The following is a 20063-nucleotide window of genomic DNA, read 5'->3' as shown; positions in this document are numbered from 1 at the left end:
GTTGTATAGACTGTTGTCATTTTTTTATTGACAATCTAAGGGAAAAGAGGTTAGTGCCCTAACTAAACAATCAGGTATTGCATGCTTTAAAAATTCTTGCAGCACACCACTGGAAAATCACTGTTCTAGAGTAGGCAAATTATCAAAAGGCCATTCAGAATTAGGAGACAATAAACATTAGTTTACTCAAACTTCTAACAATATTTTCAAGGTAAAGGTATCCTCATGGATAAACTATTTTTAACTTAATTTGTAATCATTTAGTCTGGGTAGATAGTTTTCTCTTTATTTTGAATTATTCTCCTAGAAAGTTAAGCTTGCCCCCAATACCTTCTTTATACTGCTAGACATTTCTTTTTTATGGATGGTGTATAGGCAAACATTTAAACTCTTTTCATGTTTTTAAGTATATATTTAAATAGATAAAATATTATTTATTAAATACATTCTTCTTGTTCTATATAACAGGAAAATTATTCAGAAACTATATCATGTAGAGTACTACATATAAATGGAAGAAAAATGAATGTTTCTAATATAGTATTTAAATCTCAAATCACAATTTGAAAAAGTTGTTTTTAGCAAAGAGAAAATACAGCTCCTAATGGGATGACTTTTTTACTACATTTTCTAGTGATTTTAATGTGTTTTTTTTTTTTTTTTTTTTCGTTTTTTTAATCCTGAACAGAGATTTGAAATTGGATAACTTATTGCTAGATACAGAAGGCTTTGTGAAAATTGCTGATTTTGGCCTTTGCAAAGAAGGTAATTGGATATTTTAAAGTTTCTTTTTGTAATATATTACTATTCCTTTGTACTTTGGTAGTTTTCAAGTTTGTCTATGGAAAGTAGAATGTATTTTTAACTTTAATTTATTCTTTATTAAAACATTATGGATTATTCATATCACCTAATTGTCACATATTAAGAATTCTGTGGGTATGAATAAAGTTAGGTTTTCAGAAATCAGAGTATAAAACAAAGATTCTCTTTGTATGATTAATAATTCTATCACTATTGTATTAAAAAAACAGTCAAGCACCAAAGTTTTCACTATGCTGGGACTATAGAGTGAATTAAATAAAATAACTTCTCTCTATTTTCTTAAAACTTTTAACATTTTTAAATAGGAAAAAAAATGTATATCAATAATCCTTCTATATATTCAAAAGTAAATAAGTAAACTGGGAAAATTTGAATCAGAGGTAGCTTAAGAAAGTGTACAGAGCCTGGACTTGTTTGCTCTGTATCTTTGGAGGAATTACTTTTGACCTCGTTGAGTATTTCCTCAGTTATAATATAAATATAATCCTCCTTGTTTAGGAGTATTATGAGAATTGGAGATAAGTATGTGACACAGTGCTTACTTAACGTATGGTAAATAGGTATTCTTTCTTATCTTTACATTTAATACATTGTATTGTAAGGAACATTATCTGTCTACCCCTCCACATTGGTAGCATCTTATTTCTTATTCAGCTTTGTTTCTATAGCATATAGGATAATGCTTGGCAAATCTTAAGTATTCAGTGAATGTTCAATTAATAAGTAGTTAGATGATGCCCTGGCTGGTGTTGCAAAGTGCGAGCATCAACCTGCACACTGGAGGGACACGGGTTTAATTCCAGGTCCAGGCACATACCTTGGCTGCAAGTTTCATATCTGCCCCCAGTTGGGGCGTATGTGTGAGGCAACCATTGATGTGTTTCTCTCACATATCTCTCTCTCTCTCTCCCTCTCTCTCTCAACATCAATAGAAAAAATGTCCTCTTTGGGTGAGGAATAAAAATAATAATAATAATAATAAATAGTTAGATGAATGAATGAAAGAACAGATGGACTTTGTGAGTATATTACTCTCCATTAGTTACCCACTGACCTCCTAATTACTGAATTCAATAAAAATGTTTTTCTCTTATTGAACTTCTCTGAATTGGACAATATTGACTTAAATATTTTTATTCTTCAGCGTCTGTCCTTAGCCCATTGCTCTTCACTGCTAGTTTTTAACTAGCAATTATATATTAACTAGAGGCCCAGTGCACAAAATTCACGCACAGGGTGGGGGGTTTCCCTCAGCCCAACCTGCACCCTCTCACAATCTGGGACTGCTGGCTCCTAACTGCTCACCTGCCTGCCTGCCTGATTGCCCCTAACTGAATCTGCTGGCCTGATCACTGCCTCACCCTTCCCGTGCCAGCTTTATGGCCCCAACTGCCCTCCCCTGTCGTCCTGATCACCCCTAGCCACCACTGCCTCGACCTGCACCACCATGGCTTTGTCTGGAAAGAAGTCAGATATCTGAAAGATGGCTGGTTGACCCAGTCTAATTAGCATATTACCCTTTTATTAGGATAAATGATTCCCAAATCTATTATTTTCCTTCCTAACATATATATTCAGCTGTCTACTAGACAGCTCTACTAGAATAGTCAATAAGTATCTTAAATGCTATAAAAATAATTGTTTCTTTTCCTCCGATAGTCTAGTTCCGTGGTCGGCAAACTGTGGATTGCGAGCCACGTGCGGCTCTTCATCCCCTTAAGTGTGGCTCTTCCATGGCCTGGGCGAGTATTTTGAAGAAGTGGTATTAGAAGAAGTTTAAGTTTAAAAAATTGGGCTCTCAAAAGGAATTTCAATGGTTGTACTGTTGATATCTGGCCCTGTTGACTCATAAGTTTGCCGACCACTGGTCTAGTTCAGTTGATGGTGCCACAGTCCTCTCAGTCTCCTAGGTTGAAAATGTGGAGTTTTCCTGAACTCTGTCCTCTTCTCTACTCTCCATCCATTTAGTCATCAAATTGTGTTGACATCTGTATATACTTGTTTTTCTCCAATTTCCTGTAAGCTCCTTGAAAGAACTGTGTCTTATTCTCATTTTTATGTCCCCACCAGTTGGCATGGATGCCCAGAATATAATAGGTATTCTGAAAGTATGTATTCAATAAGCAGACTAATTAAATATATATTTCTCGTTGTCATAAAAATAGACATAGTACATTATATAATAATAGCTAGCCATTTTTGAGCACTTACAGTGTGCCAAGCACTTTGTTTCATATGCTTCATATCCTGTTAAATTATAACTATCTTACGAAAATTGGTGATCCAGCTGAGGAAAACAGACTTTGAGGTAAGACAGCTTTCCCATGCTCTCATGGCTAATAAATGGCAAAGCTGGTTTTTAAACCCAGATCTTTATGACTCCAGAGCCTGATGTTAACTACTTAACTGGAGTTCTACCAATTTGAAGTCTTAGATATTTAAATTTAAATTTATCAGAATGAATGAAATATAACTGTATTAATATAAAAGACATGATATACAGTATATACATTACATTAAAATATTAAGATTTTATAATATTACCACTTAAAAATTAAGAGGGAGAAGTTAGAGTAGTTTTGTGCCAAAAGTATTACGTGTTTTAGTTGTGTGATCAGGGCACAGAATAAAAATAAAGAAATTAGTTCTGTTTCCATCTTTGTTAACTTTTTCCTAATCTTGGCCAAGGCATTTAAAAGGATTGTGTAGAATTTATATAGATATTATATCAACTCTTTTTACAAATAACACTTTTGAAGAAAAAGTAATATGACCAATGTTCAATAAAATTTGCAAACATTTCTCACTCTTTAAGTCTTGGTCTTAAAGGGTATAATTAAGTTAATCTCAAATAAAACTTATAACCTTATTTGAGAATTCAGTCCTTATAAATGCAGACATTTTTGTATTTAGAATTGAGGTCTTTTCATTTAAGTTCTTTCATAAGAAAACAATTATGAGCTTTTAATACTTCAGGATACATTGAGACATCTTCAATATGTAGAATGTATAGTTGATTAAATAAATTGTGATGGGGAACATATATTTGAAAACTAGTTAGCTAAAAATATTGATACCATATTTCTATATTATGTAACACATTTGGTGAACTCTTGATTTTCCAAGTGTTTGCTTTTGTGGTATTTTCCAAACTATACTTAATGTTATTTTTATAATGAAGTAAATAAACTTACTAAAAAGATTGATTTGAAAAAATGATAAAATTTGAAATTCACAGTCAGTTCCTGTTGTTGTCACTTGTAATGACAAGAAAGAGAAAATAAGTAAATAAAGTATGAAAATTTTTTTACCCATTGATTAAATAATAAGGTTGCTATTTAGCATAGTTTTCTCAATACCAACCTTTAACATTTTCTTTAAAAGTCTTTGGTATATCTTGACTTTGGTCACCATGCACTAATGTGCAACTTTAATTTTGCTGCTTAATGATATCTTCTGATTTTTATTCAAGATCTTTTCTTTGCTAACAAATATTTAAATTTTACCTTTTTCAGGAATGGGATATGGAGATAGAACAAGCACATTTTGTGGCACTCCTGAATTTCTTGCCCCAGAAGTATTAACAGAAACATCTTATACAAGGGCTGTAGATTGGTGGGGCCTTGGTGTACTAATATATGAAATGCTTGTCGGAGAGGTAAGCAGTATAAAGTAGTGAGAAAGAAAAAAAGAAAGATGGTTGAAAGAACAAAGCATGTTATTTATTTATAAAACTACTTAATGTGTCTCATGCATAAGTGGAACTTAAGTTTTATAAATATTTATAATATACTAATAATTAACTATGATTCTATATTACCTTCACTGTCTTTTTTAGATTTTTATGTCATCTATGGAATGCATTACCAGTATTTTGAAAGTAGTTTCTTGTATTTTGGTATTGCTATGGTATGATTCTAAGATATAATATAACTGAATATTTCATAGGGAATAGAAAAACAGGAATGCTAGTAATAAATTGAATGTCCTATATACCGGTAAAGAAAAGTCAGCTATACCTTAATCAAAAACAGTATAGCAGACTTGAAAAGATTGACTTTCTTTTTTTATATGTATAATTTTTTTTAATTAAGGTATTACATATGTGTCCAACTCATGCCCTCACCCCTCTGGTATCTGTGTCCTTTGGTTAGGCTTATTATGTGCATGTACTTAAGTCCTTTGATTGATCTCTGCCACTTCCTTTCCCCTCCCCTCCCTTCCCTCTGAGGATTGAAGGTCTGATCTATACTTCTGTGTCTCAGGATCTTTTAGTTCATCAGTTTCTGTTCATTGTATTCCACAAATGAGTGAGATCATGTGATATTTATCTTTCTCTGGCTTATTTCACTTAGCACTGTGGTGGGCAAACTGCGGCTCTCGAGCCACATGCAACTCTTTGTCCCTTTGAGTGTGGCTCTGCCACAAAATACCACGGCCTGGGCGAGTCTATTTTGAAGAAGTGGCTTTAGAAGAAGTTTAAGTTTAAAAAGTTTGGTTCTCAAAAGAAATTTCAATCGTTGTTCTGTTGATATTTGACTCTGTAGACTAATGAGTTTGCCGACCTCTGGCTTAGCATAATACTCTCCAGTTCCATCCATGCTGTTGCAAATGGTAAGAATTTCTTCTTTTTTCCACAGTGTAGTATTCCGTTGTGTAGATGTAACACCATTTTTTAATCCACTCTTCTGCTGATGGGCACTTAGACTGTTTCCAAATCTTAGCTATGGTGAATTGTGCTGCTATGAACATAGGGGTGCATATATCCTTTCTGATCGGTGGTTCTAGTTTCTTGCGATATATTCCTAAAAGTGCGATAACTGGGTCAAATGGGAGTTCCATTTTTAGTTTTTTGAGGAAACTCCCTACTGTTCTCCACAGTGGCTGCACCAGTCTGCATTCCCACCAGCAGTGCATGAGGATTCCTTTTTCTCGGCATCCTGGCCAGCACTGGCCATTTGTTAATTTGTTGATGATAGCCATTCTGACAGATGTGAGATGGTATGGCATTGTTGTTTTGATTTGCATCTCTAAGGTGATTTGAGCGTGTTTTTATATGTCCCTTGGCCTTCCTTATGTCTTCTTTAGGTCCATTGCTCATTTTTTAATTGTTGTTTATCTTCCTTTTGTTCAAGTTCCCTGTAAATGTTGGAGATTAAACCCTTATCTGTGATAACCTTAGCAAATCTGTTCTCCCATGAAGTGGGCTTTCTTGTTGTTTTGTTGATGGTTTCTTTTGCTGTACAAAAGCTTTTCATTTTGATGTGGTCCCATTTGCTTATTTTCTCTTTAGTTTCCATTGCCCTAGGAGTTATATTGGTGAAGAAATTGCTTCAACATATGTCTGAGATTTTACTGCCTGTTGATTCCTCTAGTATTTTTATGGTTTCCCATCTTATGTTTAAGTCCTTTATCCATTTTGAGTCTATTTTTGTGTATGGTGTAAGTTGGTGGTCTAGTTTCTTTATTTTCTTTCTTTTTTTCTGGCTTGTATCTGTTCAATTTTCCCAACACCATTTATTGAAGAGACTGTCTTGAGTCCATTTTATGTTCATGCCTCCTTTGTCAAATAGTAATTGAGCATAGTGGTTTGGGTCAATTTCTGGGTTCTCTGTTCCATTCCATTGATCAATATGTCTTTTCTTGTGCCAGTACCAGAAAAAATTAACTTTCTTACTGTTTTCTTTAGATTAACTAGAAGTACATTTCTGGGGATCATTTAGTTGTTCACTGAAATTTTGCCACTGAGGAAATAGTGAATTATATCTAATAAATAAAGCAGTAGTAAGAGACTAATCTGTTTTAGTTATAAATTGTTGGATATGATAAATTAGGGTGGAATTGGGAAAAAGTCAATATTTAGATAAGTAATTGAAAACTACTTAGAGAATCTTGATCTCAAGATGCAAGAAAATTTATCTTTTGAGATTGGTTCATTGTTCTACAGTTTCTCTGGTGCCAACAACCTTCCTTGTACATTCTTGGCATAAATAAATGAATGAAAGAATGACCAAATTATTGAATGTCAAAAATTTCTAAAATTTTTTTCTGTGGTTGTCATGTAGTAGCACTTACTCAAACAAATAAAAATAAATTATTTCAGTTCATCTAAACAACATTGGAGTGAATACTTAGAAAAAGAGGGAAAGAAATAGCTAATTAAAAGGCTTATGTGATAGGTACTATTCTGTGTGCTTTATAAATTTTAGCATATTTAATTTTTCAGCAACCTTTAATAAGCTCAATATTAATTTATATTCATTTTCAGATAAGTGAAAACAGAACTTGAGTAACTTGCTTAAAGTCTCACAGCTGTCAGGGGGTAGGGCTTTGATTTTAAACCTGGTTTTCTGGAAACCATTATATTTTGCTACCTGCAGGATAGGGTATTAATCTACCCAACCTTGTTTCTGTCCTAAGACCGATGGTTCAGGACTGAATTTTTTATCCCTATTTAAAAAAGTGCTATATGCTGTTTTAAGATGGAAAGATGTTTTTTATCCCTAATCCAGGGTGATCTTTACTTTCTAAGAGAGACAGAGTATGTATTCATGATAGTTGTTTCTGTGAACTCTGGCATACTTAAAATCTTTTTAAAGTAAAATATTTGTTGCTTTGTGTTGTTTTTTAAGTGTAGCATTCAGATACATATGAAATTTAAGTTACTAAAAACTTTATGCTTGCTTAAAATTTACCCTCCATATTAGAGATGACATGCAAAAAAAAATAAATAAATAAGTTTATTGCAAAATAATAGAGAATTAAGAGCCAATTGATTCTATTTCCTCCTATTCTAAAGTGACTAGTAGATAGGCATTGTACAAGTGAGGAAGCTATTGTTCCATATTTTTTAAAAAGAGCTTCTAATTAACTAAGCTCTTAATTAAGACAATGGAGCTAGCTATTCCTTCAGAATTTTTTCGAAATTTCATTTATTTTTAACACCTCCATAAGAAGATAGTTGGGAAAAGAACTAAACTTAAAACTCATCAATATGCTTTATAATTTTATAGCATTGGTGAAATTTTAGCAATAGCATTTTTTTAAACTATTATAAGAGTGAGGTTTAGCTAAAGTTTATATCTGATTTATCTATTATATTATTTACAAATAATTGAAAACTCCCTAAACATATCATGCATATTCAAATTTGTATTTGAAAAATCTTAATTATTGGAACTATTACAGATGTCCCCTTTTTCCTCCACATTGACCTCTTCTAGCCTGCCCCCATCCCTCCCTACCTCCACCCCAGGCCTTCACCACCCCATTGTCTGAATCCATTCTTTGGTTGATCTCTTCCCATCTACCCCTACCTTCCCTCTGAGATCAACAGTCTGTTCCATGCTTCTGTGTCTCTGGATCTACTTTGTTCATCAGTTTATTTTGTTCATTAGATTCCACATATGTGTGAGATCATGTGATACTTGTTTTGAAGTTTTGTTTGTACAAGTTTTGAGGACTGAAAAAACTACAGAAATAAACTAATGAATGCCGGGACCGGTTTGGCCCAGTGGATAGAGCATCGGCCTGTGGACTGAAAGGTCCTGGGTTCGATTCCGGGCAAGGGCATGTACCTTGGTTGTGGGCACATCCCCAGTAGGGGGTGTGCAAGAGGCAGCTGATCAATGATTCTCTCTCATTGATGTTTCTAACTCTCTACCCCTCTCTCTTCCTCTCTGTGAAAAATCAATAAAATATATTTAAAAAAAAAAAAAAAAAAAGAAAGATAGAAAGAAAGAAATAAACTAATGAATGTACCAGGTCTCCTTTCCCTGTGCCAAATGGGTTATACATACTGGAGTTAGATACTTGACAGCTGAACAGCATACTGCATTTTTCTATGTGTTTAAAACACATTTGTGTGTTTTGTTGTTAGCTTATAATCTGTTTGAAGAAACAAAGAACTTTAATATCTTAACAAATATGAAGATAAACTTTTACTTATAGAGTGACATTTTTAAACACAAAGTTGACTGATCAAGTCAACAAAAGTGCTTTGTATTACCACTTGAAGTTCTGATTGCATATCCTTGTGAAAGAATTTTTCCCTGACTTATCTTCATTCCTGAAAGAAATTATATTATCCCATATAGTAGGTATTTGATTTATGTATTTTGAATGAATGAATGAATAAACTGAAGTTTTGATAACTGAAAGGTTTGAAATTACATATGCACAGTAGTATGGGCAGCTCAGCTTCAGGAAGTTGGGTTCTGAATTCATTTTCACATTCCTCAGGTCAAAGATCCCTATTATTCCATTGATCCTTGGAATTACTGCTTGGTTCTTAGTCTTTCATAACTGTCTTATAGGAAGCGAGCAATCAATTCTAAACTATCTGAAATTCTGAGGTGATAAGCCATATTGTATAACCACATTAACATGGTTGAGAGTTTATCCCTTTGATATCAAATAGACATACCAAATGTAATGTAACTACTTTTTTATGACTCAGAGTCATTATTATCATTCTTAAAGATTGTAAATGTTTCCCAATATGTAGTAGGTACTTAAAAGATTTGCTGTCTGGCCAGATAAATGAATAAATAAATGAAATAAAATGGAATGAAATGAAAAATTATATTAGGCTAGAGGCCTGGTACACAAAATCTGTGCATGGGAATGGTGGGGCAGGGAGTCCCTCAGCCCAGTCTGCACCCTTTCGCAGTCTGCGAGCCCTCGGGAGATGTCCAACTGCCAGCTTAGGCCTGCTCTTCACATGGGCCTAAGCTGGCAGTAGGACACTCTTAGCACTGCCATGGAGGTGGGAGAGGCTACTGCCACTGCGCTCGCCAGCCATGAGCTTGGCTCAGGGCTTATGGCTGAGCAGCACTCCCCCTGGTGGTCAGTGAATGGTCAGTGAGCATCATAGCGATGGTCGTTCCACCATTCAGTCTATTTACATATTAGCCTTTTATTATATAGGATTATTTGACCAAATTTATTCAGATCTGTGAAATCAATTTAAGGAAGATTTCAGAAAGTATATGGTGTGTCCTTTGGGCAATAGATATATGTCTGTAGTAGCTTCTTTGGTCCTTGTTTGTGTGGTGTTTTTTATTTATGTAGTTTTTTTTGTTTTGTTTATTTCACTACCTGGTTCTTGCTATTGCTTTGGATTGGTATAAGATTTCACTATATTGAAAATTATTTTGACTTACTCAGATATATTTCTTCTAGTCTCCCTTTCCTGGTGATGATGAAGAGGAGGTTTTTGACAGTATTGTAAATGATGAAGTAAGGTATCCAAGGTTCTTATCTACAGAAGCCATTTCCATAATGAGAAGGGTAAGAATTAATAGTTTATAAACTATTTAAATTTTTTATATTGAAAGACTAGAAGTTCTTTTTTGGTTCATACATGCATGGTTTAGACAAACACATATAAAAAGAAATCTAAATCTTTGTAGGTTATGAGAATCTTTATTAATGAAGTTTTATTTTACTTTTTAACTTTATGTTGTGTTAGCTATTAAGAAGAAATCCTGAGAGGCGCCTTGGAGCTGGTGAGAAAGATGCAGAGGATGTTAAAAAGCACCCATTTTTCCGAGTAAGTATGAAAGTTTAGAATTTTTTCTGAAATTATAGCCATTAGGAGTAGGAAACTAAACTGGACATTTTATATTTTGTAATTCAGCTAATCGATTGGAGTGCTCTGATGGACAAAAAAGTAAAGCCGCCATTTGTACCTACCATTCGAGGACGGGAAGATGTTAGTAACTTTGATGATGAATTTACCTCAGAAGTACCTATTCTGACTCCACCTCGAGAACCAAGGATACTTTCAGAAGAGGAGCAAGAAATGTTCAGAGATTTTGACTACATTGCTGATTGGTGTTAAGTTCCGACCCACTGTGAAACCAAGCAGACTGACTACAAGATGACCTCTTAAAAATAGCAACTCTTCATTTGCTCTCTGTGCCACCAGTAGCTTGAGTCTTTTTTTTTTTTTTTTTTTTTTTTTTTTTAACACATGAAGATTTGTTTTAAAGTACTTCTAATAACTTCTGAAAAGTAGCTTCTTGATGTATTCTCAATGTAAATCTGAGCACTGGAAACAGTTTCATGAAGTTTAAGCTGAATGAACATCAGGCGTGAAAGTCTCTCACAAATGAATACTTTTGGATCAATAGTCTTTTTAAAAACACACACAAATATGCCCTTCTATAGTCCCTAGTTTGGCTGTATGCCTGCCTGCCTTAAGTGGAAGGAAAATGAATCAGTTAACTTTACTTAGATGAATTTTTTAAATGAAAAAAGGGCTTGGGATGCTGTTACTAGTCAGACATATGATTCTGTTTGAATAAGGCAAATGCTCTTATTTTTTTAAAGAAATAACTGAAATATAAAAAAAAAAAAAGTAGTGGTAGTTAGTGCTCATTTTTAGGCCTTTTTTAATGAAATGAATTGATGTCTTGTTTTATAAATTTTTTATATTTATTAGGAGAAAACTTTTATTGCCTTATCTTTACCAACCATTTAACAGGACCTCACAGCTTTTCAACAGAGCTACTTGCCAAACACTTGTTTATTAAACCATGAAATGAACAAGAACAACTAAACATCAGCATTTACTTAAAATGTTAAGAATGAGAATTTCTGATTAGCCTGAACCAAGATACTGTGTTACCTATATGCATTCCCAAAGTCTAGACACTCAGCATGTTCAGTCATACCTTCCTCCAAAATCAGTGAACTCATTACTGCTTCTTTTGATATTCATTGTACATTTATCAACATAGTTCATCTTGTTCTTGTGTCTACTGTAGAAGGGAACTATGTCTTTGTTAAAACCTAGGGGTTATCATTGTATACATGCTGTGAACATGTATATGTGCAAGTTGTAATGTATTCTATGTTGGTTTATTATTTAATTTCACCACTTCATCACTTTTGTACAGTGGCCAAGCAGACACCTCAAACTCCTGCATTTGTTAAGTGCATTTGTACATTTTAGGCCACTAGATCCAGATTTTATATTGGCAGTTACTAAGGGCAAAAGCAATATATTGTAACAGAATGTATAAATATTTTTGATAAAACAGTCTATATTTTATAAAAATTATAACACTAAAGCTGTACCTCAAAAGTCTCAAAAATAATTTGATCAAGTACTTTTTACAACTCTTCAGAGGATCCTTTCGTGGTTTTTTGAATGCTCTTATAGAAAAGTCTTTTTTGTAAGCCATGACTTTTCCATTTGCCTGGAGTTTTGGATATTTTTGTTTGTTCATTTGTTTTTCCCTTCCAGTCCATGTCTTCATTGTTTTTCCTTAGTTCAATAATAACATATTTGATTCTGTGCTTAGCATATTAGGGTCATCATACCTCAGGAATAGCAAGTTATTAACTGAACACTCTGAATTAACCATTTACCATTTAATCACAGTGGTCTCATGTCTTAAAAACTGTTCCAATTTTAAATCATGAGAAACATGAAAGCAGAGACTTGAACTAAAAACATTTATAAATATTTCAGCCTTGCCAGAGGGTGTTGGCATGTTTTTGCTGTATTCTGAGAATAATTCAAATGGTTCAGAGATAATTTATATTTCCTTTCAAGTTGATAATCACCCAAGATCCTTTGGGAGATAATCTTCTAGAAAGAGCAATATGTTGTTTCAAGTTATTTTTAAATGCCAGTTGACTTTTGGTAAAGGACAATAGAGGATCTTAGCTTAATTGCCTGGCTTTAAACAGTATTAACACATTTTAAAAAAACACACTAAATACTTTTGAGGTACAGTCTGTTCACCTTTTCAGGTTCTCAAATGTGCATAAAAAGCAATGTCTAAAATAGGCTTTTAGAATTAAAAACTGATGGCATTTTTGTAACTACACGGTGTACAGAAATTTTTTTAAATTGAAGCCAATCACTAAAAAAAAATTAGAGGGCAGGGTATATTCACACCATTAAGCTGAAGAAAGCACTAATTTTTTCTGTAGTTTTAAATATATATATATATATATATATATATATATATATATATATATATATATTTTAGTCAGATTTAAAATTTTTAAACTCTATAGAGTGTAAATATATTTTGCTATTACTGTATGTGTAAGTGACTGCTCAAGCACTTTGTGAGGAAATTAAAATATTTTAGAATGGTACACTATGCATTCAAATGAAATGTGCCTTTAATTATGTCATTCTAAGAAAGAAGTGTTTTGCAGTCATAAATTACCACAGATGCACAAATTAAAGTTTAAATAGATTGCAATTTGTAACTTTGGTTTTAAGTATTATTTCTTTTTGAAAATTTCCCACTGATAAAAATATGCGTTAGCTTTACTGTGTTCAAGATCTCAAAGATGTTAACTTAAGTTAGCCTTCTTGCAAGTACTTTTTGTTCTGGGGAAGGGCAAAATCATGAAGAGTCACAGCAAGTTGTTCTCTTCACTGATAATAATGGGCAAATTTTGCATCTTACTCCCATAGGGTCAGTAGCATCTTCTATTCAGTGGATATTAATGAAAAGTCTTCTGTGTTCTAGACACTGAGGATAAAAGGTAGGGGGAAAGCATCAAAGTCTTCATAAATAAAGAATAGTATGCATTAATGCTAAAATGCAAGCACCATATTATATGTACTTTTTTCTTGTTTGAAGTTAACTTATTTTAAGACCACTCAAAAATTACAAGTGACATATTTTAGAACTATAAAATGATCCATGTTTCTGTAACACAAGTTGGAAGTCATAATGGAAATTGTTAATACAGGTTAATTAGGAATATGCTACACTGTAAATTCAAATCTAATAAAATTTTTACAGGTGCTGCTGGTCCCCCCAGAAAATAGGGTGAGCATGAGAAACCCAAAGGAACAAATAATTTAGAATTCTTCTAACTATATTTTGAGATCTAGTGTTTGTCTAAGATATTAACATCATTTGTGTGTATGCATATACATATACACTGAGTAGCCAGATTATTATGACCACCTGATGTTTGTAGGCAAATTAGTCGTACACTGCATCATATGGGATGTGGAAGCCGAAGGCCTGTTGGAACACCTTTGCTGTCTGCAGTTACCAAGATAAAACGTCTCCAATTCGCACAGGAACACCAGGATTGGACAGTTGAGCATTGGAAAAAAATCCATGTGGTCCAATGAATCACGTTTCCAGTTGCATCATGCAGATGGCAGAGTGAGAATTTGGCGGAAACAGCATGAAAGCATGCACCCCACATGCATGAGTACAACACTTCAAGCTGATGGGCAGTGTTACGGTTTGGGACATTTTTTCTGGCATGATTCGGGCCCTTTAATTCGTGTGGAACAACGTCTGAATAGCACAACATACCTAAGTGTTGTTGCTGATCAAGTTCATCCTTTCATGTTAATGGCGTATCCAAATGGAGATGGCTTCTTCCAACAAGACTGCGCCATGCCACGGTGCTGTATTGTGCAGGAGTGGTTTCAAGAACATGAGGGAGATTCTACCTTGCTTAGGTGGCCCCCACAATCACCAGATCCAATTGAGCATTTGTGGGACAAAGTTAAAAGAGCCATCAGGCAGCTGGTTCCACAACCATCAAATCTCACAGAACTGGACAGTGCTATTCATCAGGCATGGTGTCAGATTCCTCGCATCAACTTTCAACATCTCGTGGAGGCAATGCCAAGAAGAACCGCCGCAGTATTGAAGGCAAAAGGTGGCCCATCAAAGTACTGACGGGGTGGTCATAATAATCTGGCCACTCTGTGTATGTATTTATAAACGTGTGTGTATATATGTATTTATAAACATGTATATAAATGTATACATATATTAATAGAGGTAAGCTTTTAAATAACTTCTAAGTGTTAAAAATATTACATAATTGTTTATGACTAAAGAGAAGCTCTAAGAAGACATCCATAATTTGAGGCATTTCTAGTTTTATTGAAGGTAGGAGTGGTCTCTAAGTAACCCTTCCCTCTAATAGCAAACAAACTTGAGTATGAATGTGGATGAGCTAAGGCTTCAGACCAAGAATTATGGAGAGCCTAAGCACAAAAGCGAAACTACTAAGAGGTTGGGACTGGAAGCCGAGTCCACATAGTAGGCCAGAGAAGTAGGAAGTTGAAAAGAGTAAAATCCAGAGTGGCAGGGAGCTGGTTGGAAAATGCAGACACCCAAAAGAAGTGGGATTGCCCGAGATGGACTCCTCCAGCAACACCATTATGAGGACAACCTTATAATAGCAGAACTTATGTATTGTGCTAAAATCTTCAAGTCCTAGTTTGAAAGTCTCTCTCTAAAGTAGAATGGTACTTTCTGAAGGAAAGCTTTTCAGAATGGGAACAAAGGCCTTTCACAAATTAAGGTTAAGTAAATACATGGTCTGGTGTTTAGTCATTCAATAAATACTGATCCCTTATTACTGGCCTCCGGAAATTGTGCTCTGTGCAGACAAGGCTCCGTAGAGCCTGCAGTGCAGTAGGGGTACGTATATACGTCACTTAGCAATGACATTACTATGATTTGGACTCCTCGAGGTGCTCTGGGATTGCGTCGGAGACCCAGACGGAGTCAGTGAAGGCTTCTAAGTAGGGGAGGAAGATTTGAGTTTGCCACAGGTGGAAGAATGTACTTCTGAGGAAACGAGAATTTATTGTTTCTAGACTGTATAAACCACAACGTGAGTAGAGGTTAGGAAAGAAAGGGTCCTATTGTGCAAACGTAGGCACTATTCAGATGATATCACAGGGCAGATCTAATTTTTATGGTACTGGAAGTGTGGATACTTTTGGGGGGGCCCTCTTAAAGAAATCCATAATATATTTATGGCTACTGTATTCAGAGCCTTGGCAGGGGCCTGCACAGATACACCTCAGGTTTCTGATAAATCACCTCTGCCTCAGAGCCTCGGCAACATCTTCAGCTGGGATGTGATTAGATTGCCATATGGAGAAGGGTTAGAGGGTAAAGACTAAAGGCAGGCATGAAGTTGGGGCCTCTTCAGTAATGGTAAGGAATGATCCTATCTAATAAAGAGGAAATATGCAAATTGACCATCACTCCAACACAAGAGCCGCCCCCATGTGGACACAAGATGGCCATCAGGGGAGGGCAGTTAGGGGCAATCGGACCATTATGCATCAGGCTGGCAGGGGAGTGGTTAGGGGTGATCAGGTAGGCAGGCGAGCAATTGGGAGCCAACAGTCCTGGATTGTGAGAGGGATGTCCCAGATTAGAGATGGTGCAGGCTGGGCTGAGGGGAACACTTTCTTTCCTCCCCCCCCCCCCCCCCCGCATGAATTTCATGCACCAGGCACTTAGTACTAAGACATAGCTAGGATATGGCACTTATGTGTGAGGAAAAGGTGTATTTGGGTGGTAGAAACAAAGGACTGGACTTAACTTCATGTTGCCTAAGAGACCATATACTGACCCCATCACATGAATGCTCCCCACCAATGTGATTTCCAGCCATCCTTCAAGGGCCTTTTGTGTGTGTGTGTGAGATGGATTTTTTTTTTTTTTTTTTGCTTCCATTTTTTTTTGTGTGTGTGTGATGGATTTTTTTTTTTACTTTTTTTTTTTAATTATCTGTGTACATATTTTACCATTGCCCCCCCCTCTCCCATACATACCCACCCTCCCCAGAGTTTTGTGTCCATTGGTTGTACTTATATGCATTTATACAAGTCCTTCGGTTGATCTCTTATCTCCCCCAGATCTCCCTCTCTTTTCAAGGGCCATTTTTAAGTAAAAAATTACAGGGCTTTTTTTTTTTTTTTTTTTTTTTTACATTTTGTGCCCTGCTCTTTCCACACAGGCAGATTGAGTGTTTCCTCCTCTCTGACCCCCTTGGCCTCTGCACACACCTCTGTCTTGTCTAATGCATCAGTGCAGGGCATGACTTATTCACCTGTAGAATCTTGCATCTCCAGGATCTACATAGTGGGGAATAAATGGCTGCTTTGTTCTATGCAATGCTTTTACAATATATTAAGTTTTTATTAGTGATTGAGATCTATCCTAAGAACAACTGATGTCAGTTGCAAGTGAGCTGCAATATAACAAGGGTGTAACTATGACAAGAGCCACTCCTTGTTTAAGTTCAGTCCTTCTGGATCTACAGAGAACTTTCCACATTCATGCAGTCACTTGAAACAAGAAGCATTTTGAAAATCAGCACATGCAGGTAGCAAGAGGCCTGGACTAGTCCTCATTTTGCTAGTGTCTAGTAGTGTGACTAGGGACAAGTTATTTCACCTTACTAATGATATATGAACATTTCACCCTAATGTCTTCATCTGTAAAATGAAGGAGTTAGAGTAGGGCATCCATTTGTATCTTTTCAAACAAAATCTTCAGTGGTACTCCAACACATAATCAGAGAAAAAGCGAGCTGGGGATTATTTCTGAGGACTATAGAAGATCCTGGTCTACACTGATGTCTATGCTGCTTGGAGGGCCTTCAAGAGACTGAGTGGTCCTAGAATATCCATCATCTCTAATATGCAGATAGGAAAAAAAAAAAAAAAACAAAACAGCAATAGACTCAAGCACAGTTAAAATGTGTTATCAGGGCCAAAATCTGGATCCCTGATGTGTACTGGAGAGCAGACCACCCCTCAGCTGAACAAACAGTAGAAGTCATCTACACAGCCGATATTTGTTGGGCCACAGCAACGTAGGAGATTGAAAGCTCTTGGTCCATCATTAACTTGTCTGATGTCTCATAGCCACAGAGAGGAAGGAATCACAGACATGGTTAAGGTCATTCCAGAGAAATCTGGCAATCCAGCAAGTCTAATAAAACACCTTCCGTGACGTATTCAATGTGATGTGTTCATCCAGCAGCTCTGTATGACTTACATCAGAGACCTGCATTTTGGAACAGTAAAGAACACGCTAGCCTTTCCAGCATCTCTAAGAGCTGTAGACTCAATTCTTTTATTTATTTATTTTTTACTTTGTCACTTATGTCAGTTTAAAGCAAACTGTGCTTTGGCAGAATCTCAAATTCATCAGGGCATCACTTCTAGTTTGTTCTTGCTATGGCTATGTACTTAGCATACCAGTGGCTTTCCTTCTTTCTCAGAGCTCTCAAACATCCTTTCATAAGCTGCTGCAGATGAAAGCATGAGTATTGTTCTGATATTCAGCAGAGGAAAAGAAAAGCTTTATGCTCACATTTCCCCTCCTTTTTCACCAAGTGCAAGTTTGAGCATCCTAGAATGGCAGTGAAAAGTCCCCCTGGCCAAGAAATGCCAGCAAAGGCTTTGAAGGGAAGTTTGTTTGTGAGAGATGTGTGGCCTCTGGGGCTGACGATCCGCTGAATGATGTATTTGCTGTGACACCTTGGTATCTTGAGATCCTGGTGAAAGGACTGTGCATGTGTAAATATCCGGGAGAGAGTGGAGGGGACCTTTCAGGAGCTCCACGAGTGGCAGATGAGATTAAAACTCCAGCAACAGGAAAAGTCAGGGCCATTGACAATTGGAAATATTGGCAGGGGCACAGAGGCCTCTGGGCTGGATTAGGACCAGATGGGTAATAAGCTGACCCCCTCAGCTGTTCATCTTGATAATTAAAGTAAATCTTGCACCTGCGATACAAAATTAGCTCAGAAACCAAAGACAACCATGGGTAAAGCACATGGGTTGCTTTGAACACAAAAGCTTACTATCAAGAGGCATCTTGTTTAAGAAGCATTTATTTTGGAAGAAGTAAAGAACAACTTACAGCTATTAACTTCCTGACACCTGGACTGATTTTTAAACATTTTAAAAACAACTCTCAAGTGCTTTCCTGAAGAATCCAGATAAAAAACGTGTTGCATTAATTAATTTTGTTAGTCTAGTAATGGAACAGAATTTTGTTTGGGAGCTACAACTAAAGTTCATCTTGAGGCAGCCTCCTCTTAAGTTTCAATAGTGGGTTTAGTAGAAAGAGCACTGATTGGATTGAGTGATCGAGAGACCCGAGTGTCTCACCTCTTGCTATTAGGTGAAGTTGGACAGAACTTTTGCTTTCTCTAGATGTCTCTGATCTACAAAATGGGGGTATTGGACCAGAGGGCCCAACCTTAGAATCCATCAACCAAATCCTTGAACAGTGTAATTGTCAGTGAAAGTGGCTTCCAGTGACTTTTTTTTCATTTTTTTAATTAAATAAATCTTTATTGTTCATATTATTACAAATGTCCTCTATTTTTTCCCCAGCTTCATTGCTCCCTCCACCAGGTTCCCACCCCACACTCTGCCCTTTCTCCACCTCCTATGGTCCTCATCCATAGGTGTACAGTTTTGGGTGACTGTTTTAAATACCCAGATGGAAGGGGCCATATTAACCAAAATTTCAACTACTTTAAAAATGTTAGCATGCACAGGAGGAATCCACTTTGTCATGGCCACTACTATTCCTAACTTGCTAAAATGTAGGCCCAGACAGAACCTGGCTATGAACGTGGTGGGTGTCCACCTATGTATGAAGAGTTTTTCACACCTCAAGAGATGAGAAGTCATGAGTAAATGGTAGGTTTAGAATGTATTATATTGTAAGTACAGTAGTTCTCCACCCATTCGTGAGAGATGTATTCCAAGAACGCTAGTGGATGCCTAAGACCTGAGATAGTACCAAATCTTACATATACTTTTTTCTGTGATAAAACTTAATTTATAAAACCTATGATAAAGCTTAATTTATAAATTAGGCACAGTATGAGATTAATAGCCATAAGCATAAAATAGAACAATTATGACAATACTAGAGGTCCCTCAGCCCAGCCTGCCCCTTCTCACAGTCTGGGAGCCCTCAGGAGTGGGAGGCAACTGGACAATCAGGAGGTGACACCCTCATCACACCTCTGCTGCTGCCACTGCTGGCAGCACAAAGCCTCAGCCGACCCTGGTTACCTGAGCCTCGGGTTGCTGGGGAGCTGATGGAACTGGGTGCTGCCATCTTTGAGGGTGTGGCAGTCAATTGGCATATTCCCTCCTTATTGGTTATCGGCACCATCTTTGTGAGGGTATGATGGTCAATTAGCATATTTGCTCTATTAGATAGGATACCACTGTAATAAGTTATGTCAATGAGGTCTCTCCCAAAATACCTTATTGTAACCCTTCCTTCCTTGCAGTAAATGGTGTTTGTTTCAGGGGATTCCTTGCTGAAGTCTGCGTATAGGTTCAATGTCATCAATCATAACTATTTATTCATGTCTCCCACCCACAAATTTAAAGCCTTTTGCATTTTAACTAACCACTTATGCTCTGTGGCCATAACTTCTGC

General features: G+C 36.1%; 1 protein-coding gene across 1 annotated transcript in view; it reads left to right on the top strand.

Moving 5' to 3' along the window:
- PKN2 (protein kinase N2) overlaps window positions 1-15198 on the top strand; it is a 151773-nt gene extending 136575 nt beyond the window's left edge. Inside the window, exons 18-22 of the mRNA XM_084872309.1 lie at window positions 689-765; window positions 4341-4483; window positions 10009-10116; window positions 10298-10378; window positions 10466-15198. Of these exons, the coding sequence (XP_084728435.1) occupies window positions 689-765; window positions 4341-4483; window positions 10009-10116; window positions 10298-10378; window positions 10466-10669 (613 nt within the window). The 3' untranslated portion in view covers window positions 10670-15198. The remainder of the gene's footprint in view (window positions 1-688; window positions 766-4340; window positions 4484-10008; window positions 10117-10297; window positions 10379-10465) is intronic.
- Window positions 15199-20063: the final 4865 nt, after the last annotated feature.

The sequence above is a fragment of the Pipistrellus hanaki genome (genome assembly GCF_964339955.1).
Source record: "Pipistrellus hanaki genome assembly, chromosome: 2".
In the NCBI taxonomy this organism is placed as follows: Eukaryota; Metazoa; Chordata; class Mammalia; order Chiroptera; family Vespertilionidae; genus Pipistrellus; species Pipistrellus hanaki.
The sequence above is the reverse complement of the archived record's forward strand: the minus strand, read 5'-3'. Positions and strand labels throughout refer to the sequence as shown.